General features: G+C 41.3%; 1 protein-coding gene across 20 annotated transcripts in view; it reads right to left on the reverse strand.

Annotated features, from left to right (window-relative positions):
- The window catches only part of RUFY3 (RUN and FYVE domain containing 3), an 80,906-nt gene extending 59,009 nt beyond the window's left edge, over window positions 1-21,897 (reverse strand). For 7 of the 20 annotated variants that reach the window (XR_011502209.1, XR_011502208.1, XM_044766100.2 and 4 more), the window contains exons 1-2: window positions 21,290-21,749; window positions 17,743-17,763 (exon numbers count right to left, since the gene is read on the reverse strand). Coding sequence is in view for 18 of the 20 variants with exons in the window: in XM_044766100.2 (XP_044622035.1) it covers window positions 17,743-17,763; window positions 21,290-21,611 (343 nt within the window). In the remaining 2 variants the exon portion in view is untranslated. Of the gene's footprint in view, window positions 1-6,525; window positions 7,414-17,742; window positions 17,764-21,289 lie in introns of those variants that run through there. The other 13 variants (XM_070505698.1, XM_070505695.1, XM_044766102.2 and 10 more) reach the window with 7 other exon arrangements.
- Window positions 21,898-23,672: the final 1,775 nt, after the last annotated feature.

Genomic DNA, 23,672 nt, shown 5'->3' on the forward strand with positions numbered 1-23,672 from the left:
GATAGGTAAAATTACCCAAAGAGGGCACGGGAATACTCAGCTAAGAGTAAGGCTTCAATGTGGTCACTATTTCAAACAATCCATAAGCATGAACATTACTGCTACCACAGCTTTCACATCATTTTGTACATCCACTTGAGAACCAGTTTAAAGTTAGCACATAAAGGTGCTGCCTGCCACCCAGGTCAGTTTCAGCAGTGTGCCATTTTTGCTGTTTGGCAGTATCTGCACAACTATGTAAATATTTTCACACACTTTGTAAAAATGAATGGAAAGAGGAAAAAGAAAACAACTGGATAAGCAGCTAAGGTCTCCAATTTAATCAATGGCAATCACCAAGCACGCCCCAGATAGCAGGCTTTTGGCCTCATTTGGATGCTCACTGGACTGAAGCTGGCCAATGCTGTGTTCAGTTGTGCACAAAACTGCTGGAAATATGTCAGCAGAGACTGGGAAGGTGTCCCTTATTACAGGTCTATCGCTGGACTTACACTCACTGAATTCCGGTAAAGGACTGCTGCGTACAGGTTGAACCATGGCTGCCTGAGTTTGAATCCTGGCTCTATCACTTACCACACCCCTGAACATCAACTTGTAAAATGGGGATAATCAGTCCTTAGGCTCAGAGGGTTGTTGTAAGGATTAAATGAGATAATACATACATATTACTTAGAGCAAACAGTTCCTGGCACAAAGTAACTGCTCAATAAATGATAACATCTCCTCCTGCTACACCACCACGACTTTTTCAGGAATATTCTATATTCAATATAGAAGGCTGCCTGAAACAGGGCTCTCAGACAAGAATGAAAAGTTTCCTTTCATGAAGACTCATTTGGCAATTTTATGAAGAATGTGTCTGTATAGGAAGAGAAACGGGTTTGGAGGAAAGCTGAAAGTAGGTTTAGAAATCTGGATGTGACATAATTAGATTCTGGCAGTTGTGCAAAATGAAAACAAAAGACAAAATTGAGATTTTGTTGTGAAACAGAGCACATATATCCTGCTTTTATGCTCTAACACGTGTAGTACTGTTTGCTTGTTTAATCATAACAGAAAATTACAATAGCCAGATGCCTTAAATCTGGTTTATATAACTTCATACACACACACACACACACGTCTCCCTGTGTGTGTATACAGGTATTGCATTAAATGCAGACAGATCATACACGTATAGCAAAGTGATACTTTTGATATCATTACATGTTCACTTATGAAAATAATTATAGACTTGATTTTTTCATCAACTTCAGTTCAAAGTGGTTTTATTTAAGAAGATTTGAGCATTACATGCTTATAATTTTCTTAGTAAAAGAAATATATGCTCAGTATCAAAAAGATAAGGGACGGTTCACACATAAGTGAAAATAGTCTAATCATAAATTTGTGTGTTACTGGTATTCAATATTAAGAGTAACAGTTGTTTCATTTTTCTATTAATTGGGAGAAATCATTCTAATTACATCTTATTCAAGAGGGCTATTAAGATTCATATATTATAGATTTAATATTTATTTTATTAAAGTATAGAAGCAAATGCACACAATGAACTTATTCACTGTTAAAACACTTCAGATTTTAATGTTAAAACATTACCATTGTGCACAACTGGAAAAGGAAAAAAATCTATTTCATCACTACCCCTAACGTTTTGTCCCTAGTAGAGCATGTGGCTTTATTAATATTTCTGACCAAAGAGGTGAAAATTGATTGGAAAGGAAATTTGGAAAGGGGCTGAAAATACATACTGAGGATCTTTCAGTTCTGGCATTTGGGTCTCCACAAGTGTCATCTGCTCCCTCGCAACACTACTTGCCTCCTGTTTATGCCCAGATAACTCCTGCACATCTTTTAGGGCTTAGCTGGAACAATACTTCAACTGGAAATCGCCCCGGGAACTCCCTAAGGTGAGATTTTGGGCTCTGTACCATTGCAGCGCAATGACTGCCATTTCACTTGTTTGAAGAACCCCACTCCCCACTTGTCACCAAGCTCAGAACATCCAGAGGCCCAGGCTTGGTCACTGTGCTGTCCCTTAGCACCTAGCATGGTGCAGGGCATAAATTATAAGTAGGATACTTAAATGTAAGTTGAATGAAGGGCCCAGGGTCTGATCTTATGATGAAAACTGCATGTTTTTTAAGCAGTTGACTTTTTCCTTTGGGGGGTTCTAATGGACACTAAGAATTTTTCCCCCAGAAAAAAATGCGCAGGTATAAAATTTTATATAGAATTTTTTAGGATCATGGATCCCAGGTTTAGAAGCCCTGCACCACACTGCAGGGAATTCATGCTCTGAAGTCTTTCGGTAAACAGCCATTGGGCTTTCCCTGCCAAAATGCCCACTGGGACATGCATTTTTTTCACGACCATATGCAGTTCCAAGGCAGGATGGGGTTATACTATCGGGCAGTGATATTAATGAGTAAAAGTACATTAGTAAATGTCAATGGAGTTCTCTCAGCACAAGACACTTCCCACAGTCACTGAATAACACTCTGCATTTCATCTTCAGGGAACTTTCCTTGCTCATTATACCACATAGGTACAGTATTCATGACTGAATATTCTCCGATCTCAAATCTGCACCCATACTGTCCTTTGGGAAACGTGGTCACTCCCAGTGCTATCTGGCTTTGAAGTCCACTTCCCAGTTCCTAAGAAACTGGATTATTCCTTAGCAACAAAGTAGTCCACACTTGATTTACAGCATCTTCTGACATCTTTGTTTCATCTCCTTACTTTGACTGTGAACTCACCTAGGGCAAGGCTGTCTATTTCTAGTCCCTAGAGCTGGACTTTGCATCAAGGGGCACCCAAGAAATATTGCTGACCAAGTGACAGATCAAAACGCATTCCTTGCATGTAGTGCCCTATCACTACTATACTCGCAGATGTGTCATATAAGCTCTCTCTGTATACATCACAGTATAAATGCCAGATAGTCTAAATGAACACTAAAGCAAGATGCAGCTCCCAGGGGAAAGTGCGGAGTTATGCAACACGAGCACATATGAAGTCAGCCATCACATACAGTTCTTTACCGTAACCCTAAAATCTAAGGTTCTCTTCTCAATGTGTCTGTCCAATACACCATCTCTTCATAGTCTGTCTCTTATTATCTCTATTTGAGCAGTTTTCTAAGTTAAAAATATAATTTCAAAGCTTATAGTTGTTTTTGTAACCAAATGGTGTATTTTATTGTATTAAACTGATCATCTGTGCACCACCTCTCAATGAGAGATTCCCCATCTTTAAAAGGTTAATAGGAAAACAAGCATTTCTTGACAACTCAGTTTTATTTTTAATCAATTATTTTCTTGTTTATAGAGGTCCAACAAAGGACAATGCTAAAACATGAATTTAAGCTACTAACGTTCACCTTTAATCTGTCTGGTAAAAAACTAGTTTAGGCTGCTCCAGAAGGTTAGATATAAAAACAGACACATACATTAAAATGGTAATATATTTAAGAATGTGGCTTAAACTGTTGTGGCTCAAACTATTGCTCCATGAATAACTATTACACAAATAACTAACATCTATAGAGTGCTTTACATTAATTATCTCATTTAATCTTCCCAACCTACTATGAGGTAGGTCCCACTCCTAACTACCTCTTGTTCCCAGATCAGCCACCTTACACATAGTGTTTGAAATGTACCGCCCCATGTCTGCCTGGGGATCACCTAGTCCAGCACAAGGTCCAGCTAAGTCTCACTTGGTGGATGAAGCCTTTCCTGAATCTTCTCTTCTGGGGAATCAATCTCAGCTAGGCTCTTGTCTTTAGGGGAAATCTACGTAAAAAGATTTGTAGATTTGCTCCTTGTTTTAAAAAAAAAGTGTATTTAAAAAATGAGAGAGAGGGGCCAGCCCAGTGGTGCAGTTGTTAAGTTCACACGTTCCGCTTCGGCGGCTTGGGGTTTGCTGGTTTGGATCCTGGATGTGGACCTACACACTGCTCCTCAAGCCATGCTGTGGCAGGCATCCCACAGATAAAGTAGAGGAGGATGGGCACAGATGTTAGCTCATGGACAATCTTCCTCAGCAAAAAGAGGAGGATTGGCAGCAAATGTTAGCTCAGGACTAATCTCCCCCCCACAAAAAAAAAAAAAAAAGAGAGAGAGAGAGAGATCACCTCCTTGACCACCAATAAGCATTGACATAATGAAGAGAATGTTTTTATTCCTATGTATTTAAAGGTTAAGCTAGGCAGAAACCCTAAGTCCAGGCCTATACTGTGGGCTGCACACACAGTCTAGATTATCGTCTTAAGAGGGTATGTAATGCTTTTGGTCTATTTTCCCTTGTGGGAATCAGGGGCCCCCACTGCAGGATTTGTGTGGTCAGATGTCTTTCCCTCTATGAATCCGCCAGGAAGTATTCTATAAATACTCCTGAGTGTCCAGGCACCTGGTGCTCCATTCTGTCTAGAATGTGAGATTCACATTGTCACTGGCCTGGCAATTACCACTTAACTGCTGATAGCTAAATTAAACCTAACAATTGTCACTGGTATTGATATTAAAGCAGACATTTCTTGGGTCCAAATGACTGTTCAGATGACCAGAGCCAGCCAGTGGAGCAAGGCAATAAAAGCTCCACAAAGCATCACCTGGTTTCCTAGATCGCTACACCTACAGATGCCAGCCTGGGCCTGCACTTTCTTTTATTATTTCCATTTCTAATGATTTGAAATTATAGCTTCTTTTGCCCAATTTAACGCAAAATTTCAAAATTCATTGTCAGTGTTTCTCTATTTTCCTCCACATCCTCTATAGCTGATTCTAAGGTGCTGAGAACGCCCTATTTGTCTATTTTCCTTAAGCAAAGGATGTGCCACTTATAGGTTAGGTTGCAGGCCTCATACATTTTCCATCACAGATTTCTCCAGGAAGAATTCAAACAGCATTGCTACAAATGCCTACACGAAGCAAACAGCTCACTTTTGCTCACTCTTAGGAATCTTAACTCAAAAAACAAATATATATTCAAAGTACTAAAATTGTTGTTTTTGAGACACTGATACACTGGATTTTATAATTAAGGGAATATTTTATATTGCATAACTTTCAAAATGGATGGGAATGATTTTTAAAACAAAATATGCCAATTGAGGCATTTGCTAAAAGACTTCTTGGCAGCCTTCTAAAAGTGTATTTTTCTTCCTTAAAGATTCTTAAAGCTTTGGAGGCTGTTTTAACAGAACTGGCATTGTATGAAATTCCAGCTGATGCCTAACCCTTGTGCACATTATGAAAGAGCCAAAGGAAGCTGTCCAAGTGACAAACCAATTGTGAAAAGATGCAAAGGGTCTTAAAAACTCCTTAAACATTGCCCTAAAAGACACACCCCAAATGACTTCTTTGTGTTCTGTGATGTTAACCTTCTCTAAGACTTTCTCAAGGCTAAGTCTACAAAGGAAAATAAAATCCTTTTCAGACACAAAGGGTGAAGACTGAGTCATAGTAAGATTGCAATGCAAGGTCAAGGGCAAGGAATCACTTTTCCTAACAGGATCTGCTCTGTGCAATTCTCCTTAGGCCCTCTGTCCTATAGCTATGCCTAAACAACAGGCAGATATTTATAAAGAATTTCTCCTCATGTCAGCATTTCTGTCTTCATTATTTTAAGGGTAGAGAATAAACACTAGCTAAGAGGCCACTACATAAAACAAAACAACTTGCAGCTATAACTCAAATTAATTCTCTTCCTTATGGTATCGAGTTAAGAGAATTAAGGGTAGAAGCTGAAAACCTCTCACAATTCAGAAAAGGTTCTGGGAGAAAGTCACAAGTCAAGAGACCACAAAGGTCTCAAAGGTAGTGACAGTGGAAATTACAAATGGGTTGTCATAGTTACCAGAAATATCATAAAAAGCAATGGCCAATAGATTCCATGGGTAGGGATTACCTTATTCACCTTTTCAAGGCATTATGCTTTGTTAAGAGTGCATATTCATTAAATAAGCACTAAACGTAAAACTGCTTTCTCATTGAACTTAATAATCCATATTATTAAAAAAGGATAATGCTTGATCTAATATTTTCTAGATATCATAGCCTGTTTAATATTATATTCTGATGCTGGGATACCCCCCTTGAATGTTTCAACTATATCATACATAATCCTATAATTATAGTCATGCTGTCTTAACTTACTCTATTAAGAATCACTGCAATTTCTATAACATTTTAGTATACAATCAAAATTAATAGCCTTTTCATTATCAATTAGGGTCAGATGTGCTAAGTGAGCTCAAATGGTCTCTTTAGAGGCTTAAAGACAAAGAACTCTAAACGAGCACCAGCATCTTTTGAAAGGATGCCTCAGAGGGAAGGGAAAAAATATTTTTTTCTCAGTAAAGTAGAGAAGGGGAGCTGAGTGGTGGGTAAGGACGAAAGGTTTTCAGGGTGGTTAACAGTCTAGAGTATCGGTTCTTCCTTCCTCTTCCTGACCCTCCCAGCCCGCCGAAACAATGAGGATGCTGGTGAGACACTAGTGGATGGGGTCTGACCATACCTTCATGGGTAGGCTCTGGGTCAGGTGTAAGTGAGATGTCATCCAGCTCTCGGAGGCAGAGCCATTCTCCATCCATAGACACTCGGAATTTGCAAAGGTAGATGGTCTCCATGGCAGCCTGTGTGATCTTGTCAGTGGTGGGGGTTGGCATATCGGTCGGAGGCGTCAGAGCAGACATGATGACTCAGCTGGGACCACAACACACACACAAACACACACACACACACCCCTGACAAAAATAAATAAAACCCCCTCACCAAAAACCCCCAAACAAAGCTCTCAAAAAAAGGGGTGGGGGAGGTTAAAAAAAAAAACACAAGGAAAAATATCTTAGGGTCTAAGAATCAACTGCTCAAGATAAATAATTCTATACTATCTTTTCTCATAGACAGTTCCTACCACATAGCAAAATAAGATGATGCTTGTCTCCTCTCCCAGCTTCTCTCCTTTTATCCTCCCTTCCCTACCCCCTTCTTTTTCAGCTGAGCTATCGGCACTAAATCCTGCACAGCCGATGCCACCTTAGCTGGCTTTAAAAAACTAGCCTCTGCATGAATAAAATTCTCCTTCTTTGTGCAGAAAAAAATAGCACAAGAAAAAAAAAAGAACGAAAAAGAAACCAATTATTTTCAATCTAGCTTAAAAAAATCCTGAACTGCAGAAATCACTTCCAGGATCTGCTCAGATGAGCCGGGATGCTGAGTTCTAATAGGATTGGTTGTGCGCAGTAAGCAGGGTGTTGACCAAAATGGCTGACTAATGAACTGAACTGAAAATTCAGGCTCATGTGACCAGCTGCTCTGAACGTAGGGCGAGCAATTCCCAGGATGCTTTATAGATGCTGCTGATGCAGGGAGAGCAATTAGGCTGCTCGCTCTCATCCTGCACAACCCACTTCCAGACTGTGCTAGTCAAACTGTGATCAGACATAACACAATGCACGTATCCTCATCAATTCCCCTCACTTTGGGATAAAAGGGATGGATAACAGAAGGACAATTAATACTGGATAATACTCCACAGCAAAGATGGTAAGAGAAGCAGCTAAATTAATTTAACAAGCACATAATCGCCTCTATCTTTCATCCTTATATACCTAGCTATTAAAATTCTTTATTCAGCCAAAGGAGTTTTAAGAAAAAATAAAACAGATTTCCAGTTTAAATATCATATTCTCAGGCATTTATAATTTCTTTCTCCAAGGTGCAAATACCTGACTTTTTAGACTGGACAGAGGTGCAAGAAAAAACTTCAAGTTAAAAAAGTAAAATCCTTCCCAATTAATGGCAATCTCCCACCCCTTTTTGATGTTGCTGTATTTACCAAGTTTCTGCATTAAGCATGTATTATGTTTCTAATCAGAAGATAAAATTATGTTATATTTTAAAAATTGTCCCCTCCGGGAACATCCTAAGGGCACATTATCACATTCTCTTCAACCAACCAACCAACTCACCTACACACCCACACACATATCTATATTATCCAATGAGGCATTTATATCTTGGTAACAAAAAGTTAGGTACTTGCTTTCTGAGCTACATAACTAACAAGGAGATAAGGGAGGATAAATATTTTCTTTGAAAATGTTTTGGATAATTGAAAACAGTGTTCTTTTTCTATTGAAGGGTCTGGTTTTAAAGAGGAACATACAACTTCAAGAAATATATCCCAAGATGATTTATTCCATTCTAGGGACTTTTATCAGAGGGATACCTTGATTTACTAATTTCTGAAAACTAAAAGAAAAAAATTCTCCCAGAATACTATTAAAATTTCATAAATGCTTCATCCTAACTTGAGATTGAGCACAAAGAAGAAATGCTAGGAACCAGATTCTGCAGGTAAACAGGCATTCTCATATTGTTAAAGAGAAGGCAAACTGGTACAAGGTAAGAATGCATTTACATATATGCTTACTTATAATTAGGAAGAAAATTGGCAAGTCACTAAGGAAAATAAAATATTCCAGGTTGATTCATTTCTATTTGAACCTCTTATGGGCCGGCCCGGTGGTGCAGCAGTTAAGTTCACGCGCTCCACTTTGGCGACCAGGGGTTGGCCAGTTTGGATTCTAGGTGTGGACCTACACACCACTTGTCAAGCCATACTGTGGCAGGTGTCTCACATATAACGTAGAGAAGATGGGCACGGATGTTAGCTCAGGGCCAAGCTGCCTCAGCACAAAGGGGAGGATTGGTGGCAGATGTTAGCTCAGGACTAATCTTCCTCAAAAATAAAAATAAAATAAATAAATCAATCTCTTCCAACATTATCCTCCATCTGGACCCAGAATTCATTCATTCATTCATTCATTCAACATTCACTGGGAGTACTCCACATGCCAGGCAGCCTTCCAGGCACTGCGCTTGCGGCAGGAAGACAAGATCATTTTTTCAAGGAAGCAGAGTTTACATATCCAAATACTGAACACAAGCCTTCATTTAAAGCATTCCCATTTAATTACACTGATTCCTTTTTAGCCAGACATATTTCCATTTTATACATTAAATCTTAAAGGGGACAGTTTATGGTTTCACTTTAAGCCATGCAATACCTCAAAACATATAAAACAGTCATTAAAACATTTAAATTAAATTTACTCTGAATAGTTCCTGGAACCACAATGCCAAACCGTGCTGGCTATCTGTACATATGACATCAAGACTCTAGGTCACTGATACATTCTTAAAACACAGAACAGTGAATACAGAAATGAATGTGAATGCTCTGGGATGGCCTGGGGTGTACCAATGCCTGAATTCAGCCTGTCACAAACCATGACAAACAATCTTTCCACCAACCAACCAAGAAGCATTTAGTAACCCTGAACAGGAGATCTGGTTTGATTACAACAAGGACACCTAGGTCAATATGCAGAGAAATGTGCTGAACGTTCCTTCCAAAGGTCCTTCTCTCCAGGTAGAGGACACAGGGAGGGAAGCCCAAAGCAACTAAAGCTTTTGCCAAGGAGACAAAAACCTGCCTGAACAGGTTATCCTCGAGTTTCCCCTATCCATGAGTTTGAGAAGGGGTTAGCAGTCATTTCAGACCTAAAAACTGCAGGTGGGCAGGAAAACCTGTACTCCCACTATGTTATACCTATTTGCAGGTAAACATTCTGGAGTCTTCAGCACAAAGAGTTACTCACTGTTTATAAGCAATGGATTTACTATGAAAACAAGCACTATAAGTAGAAGACTAATAAAAATAATTCTAAATATTGTGTAGTAGTCTTTTTACATTTGAGTCTTTAGTAAGTAAATATATTAGCTTAGAATATAAAGGTAATATTAAGTCAGTAAGACACATAAACCTTGAACTTTTTTCTCATATTCTCATTTTTTTTCTCATAAATACACTAATTATAAGCTGTACTGAACTATTTTTTCATTTGATCCCACTGGCGAATAACAATGCATATTTGTAAGATAGTTGCGAGGAGGGCTAGGGTGCAGTGTGTGGCCCTAAACCAGAAAAAACAGGCCCATGTGAAGTCCAAGTCCAAGATGATGATCTGAGTAATACTGTGTCCTAGCTACTTACACAGCCTGAATTTTCCACATTATCACTGAGTCAAAGCAAACGAGATTCACATTTGAAAATTAGAAGTTGCATTGCTTTTAAAGTCTATTTACTCAGCTACTATTATAAGACGGGATTTGTCATGTCCGACGTCCCTATTATAGAATGTGGAAAAATTATTACTTAAGATAGCTATCATTTGTTGAATTTCTATTTCCTGTGGGGTGCTTTACAAATACCATATCAAATCCTCACAAGAATCCTGCAAAGCAGATATTGATATCCACTCTTCACATGCAAAGTTGAGCCAAGTAACTGGTCCAAAATCATGCAACTAGCAAGTGCCAGATCTGGGTGCCAAGCTGCTTCTGTCTAGATGCCCCCAAAGTCCATGTTTTCTCCCATACTTTGCAACTTTAGCACTCTGCCCTAAGGATTAAATTTTATTCAGGGAAAATAAAAAGAAAGAAACAAACAAAAAAACCAACAAGTAACAAAGGCAAGGTCCTCAAGAAATTTCTTAAACATGAATTTCAACAAATTCAAGATCTGAAGAAGAGGAAATTTTTATCAGCTTTCACACTTTACACCTTAATGCCTCACAAACCACATATTCCACTTAGTCACCCTTGTCCGTTTAGTTCAGGTTTTTTAGTGGGCATTTTCTGAGAAACTGAGAATCCAGCATGGATCTGTCCTGCTGTGTGCTGGCAAAGGGTAAACCAAATTCTTCCGGACCCTGTGAAGGACAAGGTCACTTGCTTACTGTACTACCACTGCGAGGAGAGAGCTGAGAAAGCCATTTACCCAGTTCCTTCCACATTTACCCTCTCAGTTGGATTCATTAAGAGTGCTTGATATATTCAGGAGTGTGAAAAGATAAATCAAGAGGGGAATTATTTTCTAAAATGACTCAATTCAGAACTTCTTTAAATAGCAAACTTCAATGTATAATTTGAATTCTTAAAAAATATAACCAATATCCATGAAACCATTGCCCAACTGAAGAAATGAACCAACAACTTATATTTATGTGCTCTTTCTTCTCAATTCCTGCCTCGCCTTTTGAGGCAATCACTTCTGAATTTTGTGTAAATCATTATCTTACTTTTAAAATACTATTACAAATATATGGATGCCCAAACAATATATTTACTTTCATTTTTTTTTAACTTCATAGAAAGGGTTCACGCTGTATATAACCTTCTAAGCCTTTCACTCAACATTGCACTCTCTAAGATTCATCCACACCGTGGTGTGTAGTTATTGTTGATCCTTTTAGCTGCTGTATTATAAGGTTATATTCCATTGTATGTATAAACAATTTTCCGATCCATTTTCACGCTGGTGAGCATTTGGGTTATTTCTATTTTTTTGTTGTAAATTGATATTAGATACTTTTCAGAAATAGATTTCTTGCAGATATGCCAATTCTTCCTAACAGGTTCGAGGAGAAGAGACCATTTCACTTATTTCTTTTATAGTTAGTTGTCTCCTCCTATTACCTAGTTTCTGTTCTGCACATAATGGTGCATCTTAAAATTTGTCAACTTGTGCAACTAAATCAGTTTGTAAAGCTCACAAATTCTGTTTCCCAAGTCTTCCTGGATGGCGGTTTTACAATTTAAGAAGACAAATCTCATCTTCCCCAAAGCCCCCATTTCACTAGTTGCTTTTGGCACAAAAGGGTTTCCTTGATGAATTATCATCATCATGATGACACTGGTGGAAAGCCCAGAAGTTTCTGGTAAATTATAAGATTATACAATCGAATGATCACAATTTTTTCACATTCTCAGTCCTCCCTCCCACTTCCTTCCCTCTCTCAGGCAATTATGTCTACCTCTGATGCTGAGATTTCCACAATTTTAGGTTTATACACTTTACAGGCTCAGTACTACTTTGTAGATATTAACCAAGGATGATAATAAGTACTATAAAATGATGATATCTGAGAAGCCAAGTTACCATTATTTTGTTAGAAACAAACACCAGCAGGAGTATTACAATGCATAATCTTTCTACTTGTTAAAATTAACCAGCATAAGACTAGAAATAACTCCTATCTTAATAGCTAAAACTGATTTCATGGCTCTGTGGCAGCAGGCAATGATTTATAGATGTAAAGCTATCAACCACCAAGCAGACGATCCTGGGAAACTTCTCTTCCTCTTGTCTCAGTTTACTCAGCTATAAGATGAAACTAAATAACCAGCTTCACAAAGATCATCAGTTCCATGAGAAGAACTTTGCCTGCTTTGGGAGCCATTGTACATCTGCTTAAATAGTACCTACCACATACCTGACTTTCAACAGACACTTGTTGGCATACGTAACTCTAAAGTACTCTATATTCTTACAACAGTGTGTCTCCACTCTCCTGTTTCACTTCAACCTTGAAAACTCCCAAGTTCTATAAAATCAAGCTATATTTATACCCCAACAAACAGGTCATTCTAACACAGGCTTTATTCATTTGTACATAGACTGATTCCTTTAACATATATAGGGCACCTACTATGTGCTAGTCACTAGGGATAGGAAGAAAGAACAAGGCAATAGACAAGAAACAGACAATTACAGGTGTTTAAGACATTCCTAAGTCCTTGTTACACAGATGCCTATTCAGTTTTGCTTGCACACATAACTATTTTCTCTATCAAATTGGTGACTTGTGAATTTCACATTCATTGATTCATTTTTAGCAAATAGGGCTTTATGGAATAAAACAAGGAACTAAAGGGGTGCTGCTGCCTGAAAAGGAGGCTCCAATTTAGGATGTGATTCCAGTTACAGAGGCAGTGAACAAGGCTGAGAGAGCATGTGGGCTCTGGGGTCAGAAATGCCCACAGTGAGTCCTAGATCCACTACTAAGAAGATGAGTAACTTCAGCAAATTACTTGTTTCTCTGCCTGTTTCTTCACTGAGAGAATGGGAATAATAATATTAACTCCTTCACAGTTAAATGAAACAATGTAAGCAAAATGCTTAGCATTGCACTTGGCGTGAATTAGGCAGTCAGTAAATGTCAGCCATTATCATCATTAAAATAAGTTCATCTGCCTTTGAGAGTTCTGGAAAAAAACCAACACCAAAAAACAAAAACCCTGTCATCCCATGAAATGAAAGTCAGTAAGGATGAATGTTCATGGAACTGAGGCAGGGGAAAGTAAAAAGGAGATCTGAGCAAAGCGTGTGCTGGGGCAGCCCTCAGGCCTTGAGGAAGGAGGAAGAGAGATGGGTCAGAAGTTTACCAAGCATTCGCATCAGGTGACCAGATTTCCTAAGTTCACAAAAACGGGCAGCAGAAGCAGATGAATATCTGTGGAGAGCCCCTAAACAGATTTTCAAGTTAGAGGAACCACATTCTGAAAGGCAACAAGCTAAAACAACTTCTGCTTTCTATGTGCCTCCTGCTGTCACAGCGTGCCAATTTCTCCTTTCCTAAGGGTTAGGAAATTTCAAACTTTCCCGCCTCCCCCTCACCCTCCATGCCACCTCCTCTGACACATGCTAAGTGCCATGTCCATTTGGTATGGAGCAAGTCTAGACCCAGACAATCACTAAGACGGGCTCTGTGAAGAGGAATACCACGTTGGCCAGCAGCCCTTTACTCCTGAGGTTTTAGGAAGACTATGAACTTTTCATAATTACTCAAACATAGTTACACAGGGGGCATGAACATATTGATACTTACCCTCTCAAGTACTGCGGCTTTGTAACTCTAAAAGCATTTCCTTTCACATAATTTCAAGCCAATTCTTATGCTTATGGTGTACTACTGACTTCCCAAAGTAAATTTTAAATTTAAATTAAAAGTTAAATAAATACTTGAGCCACTTCACGTTGTAAGAAGTTTCAATGATAATGTTTGGGTAGAAATATAACAATTGCGATGTTCTGCAAAATTCATTGAAATGGAATTCTACTTTTATCTATGATAACTACAGGTTACCTATTCTGCGATAACAAAGAGGCAGGATATTTTTTGGGCAACTTTTTTTTCTTTTTTTTGGTGAGGAAGACTGGCCCTGAGCTAACATCTGTTACCAATCTTCCTCTTTTCCCTTGAGGAAGATTGTCGCTGAGCTAACATCTCATGTTAGCTCATGTGCCAATCCTCCTCTACTTTATGTGGGATGCTGCCACAGCATGGCTTGACAAGTGGTGCTAAGTCTACGCAGGGGATCCAAACCTGTGAACCCTGGGCCGCTGAAGTGGAGAGCAAACTTAACCACTACACCACCAGGCTGGCCCCTAGGCAACTCTTTTAATTATTTAAGGAATTTTCAAAAATATTGCCCCAGGAAACATTATTTCATCCAGTTACTCTGCTACCCTCTCATCATCATCCACTTAGATTTCTCACTACCTATAACCTCCACTAGAAAAATATGTTCTTTTAGCTTCTTTATAAAACGCTACCTCTTTCCCCCAAATTTCTGTTAAAAGTCAAACAAAAAGGGAAAAGATGCAAGACAAAATACAGTCAGGGGAATATGTTTTGAGGCCAATACTAGTCTTGTAGTCTGAAAAGTTGCTTTCTTCACCACCTTTCCTCTGCTCTCCCACCCAGTGACTTCTACTGCTCTCCACCAAACTGGTTCCTTTAAGGCCTTGGTGAGGGAATATAAAGTGATTAAGAACATGAACTTTGGAGTCAGACTATTCAGTAATATGAATTCATTCTCTGTCCTTCAGTTAAAAAAACCCGTGCGATATATACAAATACCGAATCGTTATGTTATACACCTGAAACTAATATACTGTTACATGTCAATTATACCTCAATAAAAACAAAACAAAAGAAACCCATTGAAGATATGGCCAGAAATCTGTGTTAACAAGACCTCCAGGTGATTCTGGTATGTGCTAAAATTTGAGATAAGACCTTTCCTAAAACCACAGAATCTCTACCTCCAGAATACAATCTTCTAAAACTAAGATCATCAGAATTTTTGTATTTTATAATAATTTAGCTAAGTCACTTAGAGACTCTGAACCAAATATTCTGATGAAAAACATACACTGCATCCATCTACTTATATGAATTCTATATGGACTGCTCCTCCCCCTCAGTTTTTCTTTTCAGCTTTCACTAAGTGAGTATTTTTATGTATCGGCTCTTCTATCTATTGGAAATTTTAAAAAATACCTCTTATAAATATAACAAAAAGATTGGTAAGAACTGATACATGTGAAGTTTTTAGCTCTCTGCCTGGCACATAAAAATATTCTATTAATGATAGCCACTAAGCACTATTATTATCTTTCTAGTCAGTCTGTATTTGTAATTGTTTGGGTTACAGAACTACAGTAAAACTTTTGTTATCTAATAAAGTCTTTTAGGGGCCTCTACTATCCAGAATGAAGTGAAGATCAGAAACAAAAAAAGAAAAAACTCTGGTCTATAAAGAATGAACCTATGGTTATTAATAGGGGAGCAGTCAAAACAAAGTCAGACCCAAAGACTACATCTAATATTCTGAAATTATTCCTCTGTCAATCAGAAGCATGCTTTGACTTTTTGACAATGCCAGGCCATTAGAACAGGGAAAGACAAAAGAAAGGAGGCAGAAGAGAAGGGGAGAGATTGGCTGGGAAGACAAACTGTGAGAGTTTAGGCAGCAGTGCTGACAAAAGCCGAATCAGGAAGGGAAGCAGCAAATGGGTTGTTCAGTTTTGAGGCAGGAAATGGGGGCACGACCCAGCTCGGGTCCCTCTGCAGTGCAGGATGTCCCAAGTCATTGCAGCTGTGCGTGGAAAGGCCCCACCTGCACTTAGATACAGAGCTTCCTTTACTTACGATGGGGTTACGTCCCTGTAACCCCATCATAAGTTGAAAATATCATTAAATCCAAAATGCATTTAATACACTGACCCAATGAAACCTCATGGCTTAACCTAGCCCAACTTAAACGAGCTGAGAACATTACATTAGCCTAGAGTTGGGCAAAATCATCTAACACAAAGCCTGTTTGAAAATAAAGTGCTATCTCATGTAATTTATTGAACACTGTAGTGAATGTGAACAGAATGGCTGTGTAGGTACAGCATGGTTATAAGCGTGTCAGTTGTTCACCCTCGTGATCCCATGGCTGCCTAGCTGCTGCAGCCCGCTGCCGCTGCCCAGCATCACGAGACTATTGTACTGCACATGGCTAGCCAAAGAAAAGATCAAAATTCAAAATACGAGGCGTCTACTGAATACACACGACTTTCCACCATCGTAAAGTCAAAAGATCCTAAGTCAAACTATCGTGAGTCGGAGTGTCCAAACTCTTCAGGGCTAACCTCCAGTTCTAGCAGTCACTAATCTACAATTACACAGTGTGAGAAGATGCTACATTCCTGAAGGTTTTTTCTTTCTTTATAGGCATTTATAACTGCCATTTGACAAAACAGCATTTAATGGATCAGAAGTGAATCTTCGCATTCTTGACATAGTTGGAAAAGAGCTGGAGGCTAACAGATTTGTGAATCACGGTATTGTAAATGCGGACGCTGCCCTACGTTAATTATACCAAAGAGCTATCTGTAAGAGAGTCACAAATCAATCTGCAGTTCTAAAAACTACTAGCATTAAGGTGAATGCTCAAAACCTTTGGGTTCTGTTGGTTTGACCCTTCCCCCCATATCTCCCAGCTTTGGGCAGATACCTCTATATTTACAAAAGAGAATAAAGTACTTTTGTCCTTTCAAAATTTAAAAAGCATACAGTAGGTGAACTGATTAATGTGTATTCAGCTGACCAGGTATAATGTTTTCTAGAGTACTATTAAACAATGAAAAAAGAAGAAAGAGAAAGAGAGAGAGAGATGCAATAGAAATGTCCATGGATAAACTAAAATCAATGAATATATACATATACACATACACATATAAATAATATCTATGCATACTATATATATAACATATACATATCCTTATATTGTGTGTGTGCCCATGAAACCGTGAACAAAATTGATTTTCTCCCCTTAAACATTCATTCCCAGGTTTATATTTAAATAAAAAAGCTCCTTCTCCACATTCATGGATTTTTAAAGTAGATTTGTGAGAAATAGTTGAATGCTTCTAGAAGCCACATTCTCTGCACTTTCCAGGGCTCAGCCAAGGCACTCACTGAGGTAGACTCAACTTTGAAGCAGGTTGTCATAGTAACGCTGCCAGTCCTTCCCAAGGTTTTTTTTTCTTCTTTCTATTCCTCACCTAACCCTCCTCCCATCTCAAAACAGCACACACAAATAGAGAAAGAAAGCTGCTGCTTTGTGAGTGGGACAATTTTTTTGTGCACTGCTGTAATTGGGAGAGAAAAGACAAGGGCAGAGATGTGGGCTATTTGCAAGGCATTGCCTTAAACATAAATGTTTGCTGTAGCTCTGGGAGTTGGAAGAAGAAAATAACAACTGCCAATAGAAGCTGGTAACCGTGCAGATGGCAGGAGTGCCTCTGTTCACCAACACCAAGGAGAAGCCTCTCTTGTCCATCCTGTCCATCCACAAGACAACTTCTAAGTTAGGACGGAAAGAGAAGGCATTAAAAGTATTGCACCGTGACATGCAAGTAGCTCCTTCTCATACAGTTGATGAGAAACTGGTGCAGAAGGTCATACACCCAGGGAGAAAAGGCCCCATGCAATATGGACACACACATGTCTGTGAATGCATGCAAAAGTTCTGGAAAAAAACTCACCGAACTTAAAAGCAGTATCCTCTGATAATAAACGGTGGTGGTGATTGGGGGCGGGGGGAACAAAGAGGAAAATTCACTTTGTACTCAATGTACTTTTGTATTATGAAATATCTAAACAATGAGACTAGATCTATGAGTTACTTGTAATTTTATAAATCCACGAAAAAAGGCATGGTAGAAACTTTTATGAGATTCAAAAGCTAGAAGCATAAAAACTTAGCAGATTACCAGCACTCAAAGACTCAGAAAGGGACATAACCTAACAAGTTACATCAGAAGGCTTCTTTTGCACTGCATTTAAACACGCTGAATACTTCATGGACATTATATCCTGTAGGATTTTACACTGAAACAGTACACATCAGAACCTTGAAAAGTTAGGCTACCTCCTCTGCACACATTTTTGCTGATCTTCATCAGTGTTATTTAGAACAAAGCTTCTAGGGGCCAGCTGGTGGTGTAGTGGTTAAGTTTGCACGCTCCGCTTTGGCGGCCTGGGGTCTGCAGGTTTGGATGCCAGATGCCGACCTATACACCACTCATCAAGCTAGGCTATGGTGGGGACCCACACACAAAGTGGAGGAAGAATGGCACAGATGTTAGCTCAAGGCCAATCTTCCAATCAAGCAAAAAGAGGAAGATAGGCAACAGATGTTAGCTCAGGGCCAATCTTCCTCACCAAAAAAAATAAAACAAAACAAAGCTTCTGAACTCAAATTTAAAGGTTAACTTTACAAATCTCTGAGTACATCAAGATTTCTAAAATAAAAAAGATAATACTGCCTTAATATACAGTATCTAAAAGTTATTATATCTCATGCACTTTTGGCAAATATATTAGCGAGAGTTGAAAATTAGGTGCTGAGGAGGCAAATAATCATTGGGTGCTGAGGTTGAGTCCATGTCCACGCAGGTGTCCTGGTAGTTGAAATGAGAAGTCTTTTTAAAACTGTTTGGTCTCAGATTGTTCAAATGAACAGTCAGAAGATCTGGAGTTCTGCTATCCAGGTACATCCTAGAAAGCAATATTGCACTGACTCTGCAGGGCAGCAGGGAATTATTTTTATTAATATTCAGAGTATTTCTTTTTCCAAGTATGCATGGTTTTAAAGCACACAAAAAAATAACGGGTAAAAATAAAAACTCACAGTCCAAAACAAGAACTACCACGTCAATTTTATATTTGAATAAAATACAATATCGGTGATCTTTTACTAATATGAAATGTTTTCAGTGACTACCTTTAAAAACAGAAGAAGTGGGGGGCCGGCCCGGTGGCACAGCAGTTAAGTACGCACCTTCTGCTTCAGCAGCCTCGGGTTCCACAGTTGGGATCCCAGGTGCGGACATGGCACCGCTTGGCAAGCCATGCTGTGGCAGGCGTCCCACATATAAAGTAGAGGAAGATGGGCGTGGATGTTAGCTCAGGGCCACTCTTCCTCAGCAAAGAGAGGAGGATTGGCAGCAGATGTTAGCTCAGCACTAACCTTCCTCAAAAAAAACCAGTAGAAGTGGGACATGTGTATTTTCCCAGTAATTCTTCTGAGCACTTACACACCAATAAGCTATGTCAGAAATAAAGACCATGAGGAACTGTTAGCACTTTGTGTTAACAAACTGTGCCAGACATCTGCTACTACTGTAGAAACTACGAGAGCACCTTAGAAACTTATGTTTAAGTCTTCTATTCCTCATCTTCATCAGGCTTAGGCTCCAATTTTCTAACAATACTTAAAAAAAATAAAATCAACCCTTAATAAGAGAGAGGAATCAAATAAAATTAACAGAAATCCAGATAATCCCCACAACTGATACTGGACAACACTTGAAAAATTCTTCTATGTCAACGTTGTACCACAACTGTTACACGGAGTTACAAAGAATTGACAGGAGTGAAGGTGATATGGTTAATAAGCAGATTACACAGAAATAAAAAATTTTAAAGAGAAAACAAGAGCCTGTGCTTAAAGAACAAAGTAGAAAGCAGATTTCTTAGAAAATGAAAAGCAGTGTTGAGAATATTATCTTTATCTCCTCTGCTTATAAAGGACTCATTTCTGCCACGATTAGACACTCCTATCTGGAGATTAGTGCAGATCATTCCAACACACAAACTAAGATTTTACTAAGACTCTCAGTCAGTGGTTAGCGTTGGTCCTCTTTGTAGGTAAGTAATAAACAAAAGGTGACCCTGGACTTCCTCCAGCTGAATCCAATGGACCCTAACCTAGGAGGAACCATCCCACCACAGTTTGGATGTCTGGTATTCGCTTAAACAGCATGGGCCTGGCAGGCTTGGAATCTGGGTCAGCTTCATTCCTTCTCTTATGTTGTTACTTAGAATAAATCACTTAATCATACTGATCCTCTGCTTCCTCGTCTGAAAAAGCGGCATCATATACGGCTCACAGAGATGTGAGGCTTAACTAGGAAAATCACAGCACATGCCCACAGGAGATATTCAACTTCTGCTACTCTTTTCTTAGGGGATGGATCAGGAGGCAGAAAAGGCAAAGTCAGAATTTCTTGGCAGTGCAGAGCAGTTAAAAGGTTTGCTTTGGTGCTTAAAAAAAAAAAAAATCCCTAGCTGGCTCTCTGAGAGAGAGTCCCTCATCATCCTAGGCAAGTTTCTCTCCCTTTTCAGAACTCAGACAGCAAAGTATTTGGCATTTATACATTTATATCATGCCTTGTATCTTCAGTCACATTTTCATACTACAAGATTTTGTCTTTTTTAAAGCAGCTTTAACACTCCTCCAAGAGTCTTTTAAAACATTGCCTACTCGAGGGCCCCACTCATTACAAACAGCAATAAACATTTGTTGACGGACTCCACGTCAAGCGGGATCTGCCGCATTCAGAGAGCTCTCTTGATAGTGGTTTTAAAAGGTGGAGGCCTCTTCCTGCCCAAGGATATAACCCTGGGAGGTGGCCTTCCAGAACCACACATTCCCTTCTCGTCATCTCCCGCAGCGTTCCCGGTTTCTCTTCCCATTCCCGGGGGACTGATCCGTGATATTTACGGGTGTGGCGTGAACGCTCGTAAAACATTTAGTGGTACCACTGAGGCCGCCCCGGCGGCGGCGGCGCAGCAGCCACACCTACTCGGCCGCCGCGGCGCGCGGAGCCCGCAGAAGGCGGACCAGCGGGGCTGCTGGGTCCCCGGGCGCCGCCCCCTCCTCGACTTCTCCCGGGAAGGCTCCCTGCCGGGGCCCCGGGGCTGGGACCCGGCGAGCACGTGGGAGGCTGGCGAGGACCAGCGCCCGGCCCGGCCGGGGAGGGGAGGCCGGCGGGAGCCCGCGGCCTGGGGAGACTCGGAGGTAACTAGTGGGCGCCCGGCCCCCAGCCACCCCGCTCCGCCCCCGGCCAGGGGCTTGCCGAGAGCCGCCCCAGCGCCCCTGCCTCCCCGCTGGCCCGCGCCCCGCTCCGGGGCCCCGGCGGGAGGCGGAGCTCCGTAGGAGCGGGCCGGCCCTTCCCGGCCGAGGCCCCCCTTCCCGGCCGAGGCCCCCCTTCCCGGTGGCGCTCCCCCTTCCCCTCCGCCACTCACGGTGCTTGCCGCCGCCGCCGCCGCCGCCGCCCGGGTAGCTCAGCAGCAGGAAGGGCAACGGGGAGCCTGGCGACGGCGGGGTCCTCCAGGCGCGCTGCTGCTGCGGCGGCGGGCGCGCGGAGAAGCCGGCGCCTCCATCGCTCGGGTAGAGCAGGAAGAAGGGGGCGGCCACCGGCGAGTCGGGCTCCGGCTGCCCGGCCGGGGAGGCCAGCGGCGGCCCCGCCTCGCCCTCTCGCTCCTCCGGCCGCCGCTCCGCGCCCCTCGCCGGCTCCCCGCTGCAACTTTCCGCGCCGGCGGCGGGCGGCGGCGAGGTCTCAGCCATGCTCGCTCCTTGCTTCGCCGCCGCCTCCCACTCGCGCCCGGGCCTGGGCGGGGAGCCGAGGGTCACGGCGGGGAGCCGCCGCCCCGTCCCGTCCGCGCCGCCGCCGCCACCTTTCTCCTTGGCCGCGGGCCGGCGTCGGGCTCGCCGCTCGCCTACAGCCCGCCCCGCCGAGTCCGAGCCAGCCGGAGGGACGGCCCCGCCCGACGGCGCGGCTCGCGGCCGGCCGCCTCCTCTCCGCTGCCGCTGCCGGCCCGGCCCGGCCCCCAGCCTGCGGCGCGGCTCCCCTAGGGGGCGGCGTGCTCAGCTTCTCGCTTCCCGCTTCCCGCTTCCCACCTTCCGTTTCCCTCCGGCGGCGCCGCGCTCCCTCCCGCCCCTGGGCCGGAGACGGCGCCGGGCTCCGTCCTTACCCGCCCCGGCGCGGCCCTCTTAAGCGCTCAGCTGGGTTTGCCACCGCCGGTGCTTGGAAGGTGGGAGACCCGGCGGAACACCGAGTGGCGTTTTTGTGTGTAACCGCCTAACTTCATCGATAGCACGGAGGCACAAAGATCTGGGTTGAAGAAGAGGCAAAAGCTAATTTTAAAAAGGAACCTCCCTCCCCCCAGGGTATTATACTGTACCATTTGCCTTTCACACACTAGAACTTTAACCGTTGATTCCCGGTTTTGATTCATGAGCTTTTTATGTGAGAAACCAGAGGTGGGTGTCTTCCTTCCACCACCTCTTTTGTTCCCTGTCGTATGCGCTGTATAGAAATCGTGTATTTGCTTTGACTTTAACTCCCTGGTTTTCTGGTGTTCCGGGTGTGCATGAGTGCGTTTTAAGCCAAACAGCTTAGAATTTATACGACAAGCGTCTATTACAGGTCCACAGTTTTCACTTTCATACTGCCTGTGTCTCGCTAGTAATTGGCCCCTGTTGCTTTATTTTGAATATTTGAATCAATGATTGCTGATCCAGTAATTCTCATAAGTAAACTTTTTGTTTCCCCTCCAGTAAAGACAATTTCCAGTTACTATCGTTTTCTTTAAGCTAGAGTCCTTGAACGTGCCCCGTATTTCCTAGCTGATTAGCTTAGTGTTCAGGTCGCAAAATGCTGGCATAGAATCCATGGTGACGCATAATTAAAAATCACTGCTGTGTTACATTTTGCCCACCTGCTTTTCCTTTCCCTCTTTCTCTGGTCTGTCTGTCCCTCTGTACAGGCAGTTAGTACTTTTCTGAAAGGAAAAGTATACCTTTTTATTGTTGTTATTCTCTGAAGATCTCTCTTGAAATTACAAAAAATTACCATGAGACTTCTAATACTATCTTTCATGAAATCTTTTAAGCAAGAAGTACGTAAAAAGATGTTTAGGAGAAGCTAACTTCAAGCAGTCAAAATTTCTTTGTAGCTTTTCAGTTTCTGTCATTTTGCTAACCTGTTGATCCCAGCCTGCTGCTTACTTCAGTAAGTTATTTGTCCTCTGAGCCTGGATTCTCTTTTGCAAAAGTGATTGTTAGTTATTCATAGAGGTGTTAGGGCTAAATAAGAAATATTGGTAAAACCTGTAAAACAGGATCTGGCATAGGGTAAAATAACTATTATTAGCTATATTTTATCACTTTGGCAAAACAGCATGTAACTTACAATAATAAAAACAAACTCAATTGAGAAAAAAAGCTTTTTCATCAATAGTATCTCTAGCATTTTGGAAGTTTGTTGGGACTTTTCATTTCAGTCTTGGTGAGGGTGAGTGTTGATAAAAAAATAAATTTGCCTTTTAGGAACTATGAACTGTGTAATACCTTGAAGTGAAAAACTAAAAGATTCCAGATGTATTATATGGTTTTAACACTCATCCTTGACTGGATCTCTTACCTTGTTTTTGCATGCAGAAATTTCTAAGTATCATTATTTTCTGGTCACTTCTTTCACAGATGTTTTGCAATGTTTCTGGAAAGAATTTGACAAGCGTATCCACTTATCCCACTGTAGGTAGAAGAAAGGAGAGCAGAGTCCTCACAAATCCCCGCTAAGGGAGTCACCAAATTAACAAAGTACTAAATGCAATCTAGTCTAAC

Source organism: Equus asinus, chromosome 3 (assembly GCF_041296235.1).
Source record: "Equus asinus isolate D_3611 breed Donkey chromosome 3, EquAss-T2T_v2, whole genome shotgun sequence".
In the NCBI taxonomy this organism is placed as follows: Eukaryota; Metazoa; Chordata; class Mammalia; order Perissodactyla; family Equidae; genus Equus; species Equus asinus.